This window comes from Alnus glutinosa, chromosome 11 (genome assembly GCF_958979055.1).
Source record: "Alnus glutinosa chromosome 11, dhAlnGlut1.1, whole genome shotgun sequence".
In the NCBI taxonomy this organism is placed as follows: Eukaryota; Viridiplantae; Streptophyta; class Magnoliopsida; order Fagales; family Betulaceae; genus Alnus; species Alnus glutinosa.
In genome coordinates this window covers 23,723,359-23,732,888 of record NC_084896.1, presented here as the reverse complement: position 1 = coordinate 23,732,888, position 9,530 = coordinate 23,723,359, and the positions used below count along the sequence as shown (strand labels likewise).

General features: G+C 36.3%; 1 protein-coding gene across 1 annotated transcript; it reads left to right on the top strand.

Moving 5' to 3' along the window:
• The first annotated feature begins 3,307 nt into the window (after window positions 1-3,307).
• Window positions 3,308-5,784, top strand: LOC133880998 (coniferyl alcohol acyltransferase-like). Its single transcript, XM_062319968.1, has 2 exons — window positions 3,308-3,731; window positions 4,810-5,784. Exons 1-2 carry the CDS (start codon window positions 3,315-3,317, stop codon window positions 5,773-5,775), a joined length of 1,383 nt encoding a protein of 460 aa, XP_062175952.1. The 5' UTR covers window positions 3,308-3,314; the 3' UTR covers window positions 5,776-5,784.
• The last annotated feature ends 3,746 nt before the right edge of the window (window positions 5,785-9,530 follow it).

Here is a 9,530-nt window from a genome sequence, read left to right as displayed (position 1 = left end):
ATTTTAAGACAAAACGCATTAAATAGATTTTAAGACTTGTGGCGACCAATGCACATTTTTAATCGCTCGATCGATTTTATTTACTAATCAGGATTAAGTCGCTTGATCGACGTTATTCTGATAATTGCATATTTATGCGCCACTTGTTCTTAATTGATTAATAGACACACCTAAATATCTGGTAAAAGTAGTTGGGATAATAATATTCTTAATATTATTGTATGAGAATATTTTGTGGAATAATATTATTGATATATAATATTATTGTGAAATATTTATTGTATACAATATTATTTTGGCCTAATATTATCAGTATAATAATGTTATTAAAAAATTAACATTAATTATGAAACGAACTGGACTCAAAACGAGTTTAAAATTACATCCTAGTGAGTAATTAAATGAGAAAAACCTGATATTAAAATACTTATAATTAATAATAATTAGATTTTATTAAAAAGTAACTAAAGTTAACCTAACTAGATAAAAGTTAACCATGAGTTAACTAGATATTTTTAAAGATTAACTCAGATTAATTTAACTAAGATATAATTTAACCATGGATTAATCTGATATTTTACTTTTAACTCATATTAATTTAACTGAGGTAAAAACTAACCATAGTTTATTATGTTCTATAAATTAAACCACCTTCCTTCAACAGGATTCGCACCACTCAGTTATATTTACTGAGTTTTTCTTTCTTCTTCATTTCTCTCTTCTCCTTATCTTCTTTTTCTTTTCTTTTTTCTTCTTCTTCTTCCTATACGCCTACTTCTTTCTCTTTTTCATTTCTTTTGCCTTTTCTTTTCTTTTTATATTTTGTACAACCATAGACACTAATAAGAGAGAAACGAGAGAGAGTTAAAGAGGGTCCTACCCAAAAGGCTCCTAATTTCCTTCTTGTCAAAGCCAACCCGAAAGAATGTTTCTAACCAAGAGAAAGTGAGGGGAAAGAGATGAGAAACTACAGCTACTGCATCAAACAAAAAGTGATGCAGAGAAAGAGGGGAGAAATAGCTAGAACCGAGAGAATTGAAGGAGTTGTGTGATGAACCTGAAGGGCTGCTTCTCTTTTATAGGAAAATGATCGGTTGGGATGGCTTGGATCAAGGTTGATCCAAGGGCTGAGAATTTTACATGGGGAGCAAGTTTGGGCATGTAGGGGTGAGTAAACTAAAATTATAAACGCTTCTTAATAAATGAATATTTATTTTTATAAATATTTATATTTATTTTTTTACATTATTATTAGGTCATAAATAATATTTTAATATATTTTATTCAATATTTTAATTGATGCAGCATTTACCAAACGAAGTCTTAATTGGCACACGCTGGAATCTAACTTTAAGAGCTAATAGACCAAGTCCTACTAAACGACAAAACATAATAAAACAATAAAACATAAGACATTTATCTCTACTAGATTTCTTCCTGGATGTCAACGCAAGACTTCTTCTTCACTTTGAACTCTTCTTTTGTTGTGCACCAATTAATACCTAGTTTGGTAAATGCTGCACCAATTAAGACCTCAAATCAGTGAATAAAAGAAGAGACATGCTACACATGCCCCCTCATTCCTCCCTCATCCTCCCTTTATAATAAAAAAATTAGTTTTAAAGAAAAAGTTGTCTCTGATGTGACATCAAAGACAACTTTTTCCTTAAAATCAATTTTTTTAAAAGAAAAGGAAAGACAAAGGGGATGAAGGGTGCATTTCTCATCCATAAAGAGGCATGCTACACATGCCCCACTCATCCCTCCTTTTATAATAAAAAAATTGGTTTTAAGGACATCAAAGACAACTTTTTCTTTAAAATCAATTTTTTTAAAAGAAAATGGGAGACAAAAGGGGGATGAGGGGTGCATTTCTAGCATTTCTCATCCATTTCGAGGCATGCTACGCATGCCCCCCTCACCCTCCCTTTATAATAAAAAAATTGGGATGTGACATCAGAGACAACTTTTTTCTTAAAATCAATTTTTTTAAAGGAAAAGGGGAGACAAAAGGGGGATGAGGGGTGCATTTCTAGCATTTCTCATCCATAAAGAGGCATGCTACACATACCTCACTCATGAGTAATGCTACACATAATCCTCTTGTCCACCTTTTGTCCTCCCAAAATTGATGTGGCTCTTAAAATCACCATTAGATCAAAATTCAATAATGATCTATCATAAATTCAATGATGATTTTAAGAGGCACATCAAATTTAGGAGGACAATAGGAGAACAAGAGGATGATGTGTAACATTACTCCCTCACTCATCCCTCCTTTTATAATAAAAAAATTAGTTTTAAGGAAAAAATTGTCTCTGATGTCCTTAAAATCAATTTTTTTAAAGGAAAATGAGAGACAAAGGGAGATGAGGGGTGCATTTCTAGCATTTCTCATCCATTTCGAGGCATGCTACACATGCTCTAGGGGTGTACAAGCGGTTGCGGTAGCGGTTATTTGCTCCTAACCGCTACCGCAACCGGGGTCCTCGGTTATGCCTATTTTAACAACCGCAACCGCAACCGGCCTACCGGTTGCGGTTTCTATTAACCGTCGGTTGTCCGGTTATTTTAAACCGGTTTTCTTTTATTGTTGCAATTTTTAATTTTTTTTTAATAAAAAAACAATATTTAGCTACTTTCCAATAACTCAAATTTTCAATTTGGCAATTTCTATAACAAATTAACAACATAACATGAATGCAATGATAGATGAATAAAAAAAAGAAAATTACAATCCAAGTATCCTGCACCTACAGTGCCAAATACCAATAGCCCAATATGCCATCCTCCATTTCTCACAACACATGTTAGTGAAGTCACAAATCACAAGAAAAAAAAATAATTACAAATCCAACTAGACACTAGACACTTAGACAATAATAGTATATATATATATATATATATATATATATATATATATATATATATATATATATATATAAAATAAAAAACGGTTGCGGTTACCCGGTTATAAACTGGTTTTTCAAAGAGTAATAACCGGTAACCGCAACCGGGTACCCGGTTATCCGGTTATCCGGTTACGGTTATTTTCGGTTTCTCGGTTTTCCGGTTTTCCCAGTTAACGGTTATTGCCGGTTATGGCCGGTTACCGGTTATTCGTGGTTATTAATCGCACCGCTTGTACACCCCTAGCGAGTGGTTATTGTTGCGCAGGGATAAGTTCCGGATTATTTAACTCTCATATTTGCGCCTATATATACACTTCCCCATCTCCCTATCTAACCGATCCATCACCCATATATCAATTATTCCCAATTTTCTCTCAAAACTTGAAGCATAATTAAGTAAGCATGGGTGCCAGTGGAGGTGGAGAGTTCATTGTGAGTGTGAGGAAGAGGGAGGTGGTGGCTGCAGTGTTTCCATTGCAAGAGCATCGACTGCCACAATCCAACCTAGACTTGCTTCTTCCCACTGTCGACGTGGGTGTGTTTTTCTGTTACAAGAAGCCCACCAACCTGACGTTTGAATCCATGGCCGGGGTTCTGAAGAAGGCCTTGGCCCGAGTTCTGGTATCCCATTATGCGTTTGCCGGTGAGGTGGTGCAAAACTCTGTTGGTGAACCTGAGCTTCTCTGCAACAACCGTGGGGTAGACTTTGTCGAAGCTTTTGCAGAGGTTGACCTTAAAGACCTCAACTTGTATAACCCTGATGACACCGTCGAAGGCAAACTTGTGCCGGAGAAGAAGCACGGAATCTTCGCTGTCCAGGTTTGCCACATCTGTTTCATGTGCATGTATGCCCCACAAACACAATTATCTCCCTCTGGTTTTTTGTTTGTTTGTTTTGGTATACCGTACCTATGTTTCACAAATACATCCCGGCCATATGTTTGATGTGACACACAAACACAAATATCCCCCACGTTTGAAAAGTGTTTAATGCAACCTCAGATAAATTAGATAATACGAAAGTAAAGGTAGTTATTTGAATATATCTCCCTCTGGTTTTTTTTTTTTTTTTTTGGTATACCTATGTTTCACAAATACATCCCGGCCATATGTTTGATGTGACACACAAACACAAATATCCCCACGTTTGAAAAGTCTTTAATGCAACCTCAGATAATCCGAAAGTAAAGGTAGCTATTTGAATATATCTCCCTCTGGTTTTTTTTTGTTTTTTTGGTATACCTATGTTTCAGAAATACATCCCGGCCATATGTTTGATGTGACACACAAACACAAATATCCCCCACGTTTGAAAAGTCTTTAATGCAACCTCAGATAATCCGAAAGTAAAGGTAGCTGTTTGAATGTTGGCCTATAGATGTTCACACACAAGAAATCAAAATGACTATAGTGTCCCTAAACTTCGGAGATCCTTTTTACTTCTTGCCATATTTTTTTTTGGAAGAATCAAAATCTTTATAAACCAAACACCAAAAGAATCCCACCCAAAGGTACAAGCGACTCTCAGGAAAATGGGAACAAACAACCCACGAGCCCTATCACAAAACCTTCAAACTGTACAACAGGCAAATAAACGCCCAAATGCCAATAGGCCTCAAACAAAACCACTTAAAGAATACAACTGCAAAATTGCAGAAAAGCAAACAACTACAAACAAACTAGCAGTTGTGACAAAGAATGACTATACACCCAACAGAGCCAAAACTACCACTGCAAAACAACTAAAAAAAAAATGACATGAAGAAAAGAACAAAAAACAAAACAATTAAAAAGAAAAGAAAAGGAGGTGGGGCACATACGTTTTGTTTTGTTTTAAGTTATTTTGTTTTTTCACCCCACATGATTTAGTACTATTATCTATGAAAACGTCTTGCAGGCTACTGAGCTCAGATGTGGTGGGCTGGTGGTGGCGTGCACGTTTGACCACCGAGTAGCAGACGCCTACTCGGCCAACATGTTTCTTGTCTCATGGGCTGAGATGGCTCAGTCTAAACCAATCTCTACTCCACCATCTTTCCGTCGATCTTTACTCAACCCTCGACGCCCCGGCTCCATTCATCTCTCCTTGGACGATATGTACGTCCCCGTAAACAAACTGCCTCCTCCCAAAGATCCACAACCTGATTCCGATTATCTCATCAGCCGCATATACTATATTACGGCTGAACAACTTAGCCGGCTCCAATCACTAGCCAGCACCAATGGGTGCCGGAGGACAAAACTAGAGTCTTTCTGTGCATTACTGTGGAAGATGGTTGCCAAGTGGGCTATTACTAAAAATGTAGACAAAAAGATAACCAAGATGGGCATTGTTGTTGACGGAAGGACAAGGTTGACTGATGATGGAGACGAACATAAAGCTTTACTCATGGGTTCTTACTTTGGAAATGTGCTCTCCATACCCTACGGTGCCAAGCAAGTGGACGAGCTTAATGAAGAACCATTGGACAGGGTAGCAGATGAAGTTCATGAATTCTTGGAAGGTGCGGTGACAAAGGAGCATTTCTTGGAGCTCATAGATTGGGTGGAGGCTCATCGGCCGGTGCCCTGTTTGGCAAAGATATATTGTAGCGGGACTGAAGACGGACCGGCTTTTGTGGTGTCGTCCGGGCAAAGGTTCCCAGTGTGTAAGGTGGATTTCGGGTGGGGTATGCCGGGTTTTGGGTCGTACCATTTTCCATGGGGAGGGGACGCCGGGTATGTGATGCCGATGCCTAGCCCGACGGGGAACGGAGACTGGGTGGTGTACATGCACCTCTTGAAAGGGCAGGTGGAGTTGATTGAGGCTGAGGCTGCCCATGTCTTTAGACCCTTGACATCTACTTATCTCAACTTTGACTAGAAGAGTATACTACTTTATGCTTTGTACATGCCTACGTGACTACGTCGTTCAGTACCGTATATTGCATGCCCTTTGTTCAGTTTAGAATGCTATAAATGTGGTGTATTTCATTTAATTTGTACGTAGTTTACGTTGAACTCATATTTTTTGTCAATCGTGCCTATTATTCGAAATATATATATATATATTTTTTAATTTATTTTTAGGGTGTTAGCGTTGACTGGGTCGACGCTAATGGATTATTCGAAATATATTTTTATTTTCTTATTTATTTATGTTTAACTCATTAGTGTCCACAATAGTCGACGCTAACGATAGACTATTAGCGTCGACGCATGTGTCGACCACATATATCATTTGCGTCGACTTTGTCGATGCTGGTGGGTCATCATCAGCATTGACCTCTATGTCGACGCTAAAGATAGACCTATCAGGGTCGACATTTGATATCTGTGCTACAATCTTTAGTGTCGACCGCATATATCATTAGCTTCAACATATCTCGACGATGGTGGGTCATCATCAACGTCGACCTCTAAGTCGACACTGATGATCATCACCATCAGAGCTTTCGGGTCAACCTATGTTGACGCTAATAGTCAACAACGTCGACTCGGGGACTTTTAGTATCCACCAAGTGTCGATGCTAATGAGTAACTTTTTTGTAGTGAATTTTACATTAAAACTTCAAAATATGTTAAAGACTAAAAAATCAATGACATGTAAAAACGGTCGTCAAGAATCAATGGCTTGTAAGAGTTATAAATTAGTAACGGTCATAACTATTACAACTGAATTTTTCTTTCATAAAAACTCATGAACATGTCCTAAGGTCAAGCAGTAAAAACGTTTGAAACGGCTGAAAACAAATCATGTTGGTAACAATACAACATGTCTTAGCAAACAGTACATCAAATATCAATATTATGTAATAGAGTAATGATTCAATGCCACCCAAATATACAACTTTTCACCACCTTGCATATGTGGCAAGGTGGTCCCCCACTACCTTTTGAATTTTTTTATTTTTTAAAAATAAATTAAGGTGAGGGACCACCTTGCCACATAGGCAAGGTGGTAAAAAGTTGTATATCTAGGTGATAATGAATCATTACTCTATGTAATATGTATCATCAATTCGTAACATGCGAAATTAAGTAACAAGAAAACTCATTCAGACAACACTTGTCACTAATTAATATATATGATGACAAATGCTTTGAAAGCAACACTTTTTTTCTGAAGTACAGAGCCTGGGTGTGAGCCTTCTCCACTTTCCATGAATCCCCCAGGCATGGTAACACATGCTGCAAAAGTCACAGTTGTAATGAGTGTAGCCGCTATCAATTGGGCTCCAGCTGTATTCCGCAAATAAGATAACTCCTACTCGTCTTCGTAAGTTATTACTCGTAGAGGTGGTTGCGGCCTCTTCTCCTGTGTAATATTTATACCGATATTATTAGGGATTTTTATTTCAAATAGGGATTTAACATAAATATTTTATTTTTTAAAAAAAATGGGTGTACATATCCCTGAGCACAATATAAGAATTATAAGAACATTTATATGAAAAAAGTCTATCATATAAGTAACTATGATCAAATTAAAACGCTCAAATTGTTTAAAGATAGAATTGGAATTTAAAACTAGAAAGAGAAATATTTTGTCAGAAATTTTTATATGAGAACCACGTGCTTCTTTCAATTGCAAGGAATAAAGTTGTCAGAAATTTTATAAAAGTGCATTTGCTCTTCCAACTTTTCCCCTATGTACAATTAAAAAAGCATGTGTTTTTCACATGCAAAGAGACACATGACATTTTGATAGACTGAATTAAAGAAAGTTTTTCCAACCTAGTTTGGTGGAAAAATTTGTCCTTTTAAATCTATTAGTGGTGGGAGTGGCATATGAAAATATATATGTTGGGTTAACTCGTATTTGAGAAAAATTTTGAGGTTTCGAAAAGTAAAAGAGGCTTTTTCAAAGTTCTTTTTAAATAGATTCTTTAAAATTTTAAATTGCAAACAAAATGGTGCATTGTCAAAAAATCCCACGATTTTAAAAATAAATCACAATTTTGAAGGCCGAATCATGATTTTTTTTTTTTTTTTTAAAATCGCACATTTTGAAACCACTAAACCAAATGGACACAGAATTTAATAAAAAGACAAACATCCCATATTTAAAATGAGACAAATATTTAAAAATATTTCTGACATTTACTAATGTTTATTTAATTAAGATCAGTAAATAAAAAAAATTATATATATATATATATATATATATATATATATATATATATATATATATATATATATATATATATATATATTTCCAAATGAAATTACAAACGATAACAAGAAGCTAGTACAAGAAACGGAAAATAAACACAGGCTTAACAACTTGAAAACCCAAGCTAGACAAACAACATGCAAGAACCTTCAGACACAGAAAGGGAGCCAGAAAGGTTGAAGTCACTTACGAATGCAGCCAATAAAAGCCGCGGCACACTATGATGGGTAAAACCATCGAGAGTAAAAGAACTTCTAAAGACTCATATCTAGACCAGTTTTCAAGGAAACAGAGTATACTAAGAGTCGAAACAACGGAAGAGGGATCTTCTTCAAAAACAAAGAGTTTGAAGCCCAATAGAATTGGGTTAAGAAGAAAGCAAAAACGCAAAGAGAACAACAATACATATAGAAAAACAGAATAAAGACCAGGACAAAAACTCTAAGCCCGAAAATTAGCAACACCAGAAGTGGAGGTGGAGGGGACGAGGAGGCGCGTGAGATCCACGCGCTGTCGCAAGAGAACCAACAAGTTGAGCCGGAGGCGGTGATGGGGAGCAGGGAGGCTAGAGACGACGTCGGAGAGGTGCGTTAATTGGCGGGGCTGTCCGAGGGAGGCAGATCGAGCTTCAAGGAAGCCAAAACCGAGACCCATGACAGATCCAAATGGAGGAGGCGGAAGGGTGTTGGTGAAGGGGTTGAGGCTGCGAGTTCTGGAGGATAATTCGCACACAAGGCGATGGATAATACCTCATAAGAGATTGAGAAAACTATAGGAAAAACTACCAAGGAGAGGGAAAGCATAATGAGAAAAGGAAGAGGAATAAGAGAGGAGGAGGACCCCTTGTTCTTCTCTCCTCCTCAAGCTGTGTCTCTTCTTAGCCGTGAGAGAAAAAAGTTTCTAACCCTAGCAGAGCGTTTTTTGCCCATTTAACTTTTAGAGATTTTAAAATACATTAGAACTTGTTTAACAATACAATTGATTTTAATTTTTCACGTACAATATTTCTATATCAACTTAATTAGATATTAGTTTCTTCTTAATTCATAAACAACTAAAATTTAATTTGTGTAAGAAAAAGGAGAAAATTAATAATCAATATAAGTTCAACTTTCTTAGTATGCCCCCAAAAGATGATAGTTATGTGTGCTTAATCAATAAATGAATTTGAACTATCTTTCTGAGAAAGCATTATAGATGAGTGATTCGATTCAGTAATTTTAGATTTTTTTTTTCTTCATATTTTTAGATGTATTTGAATACTTAATACTAAATTTAGAAAGAGAAAAAGGAGAGTGATTAGGAGAGAGGAAGAGAGAGGCAATAGGGTGGCCCCACCTGAAGACCTGAAAAATGGATAAATAAATTTTTTTCAAATGCAAGATAAAATTATGTTTTACCTTTTTTCTTCTGAAAATTGGCAAATTATATGAAGCACCTTCGAACGCGGTGAGGTTTTTTTT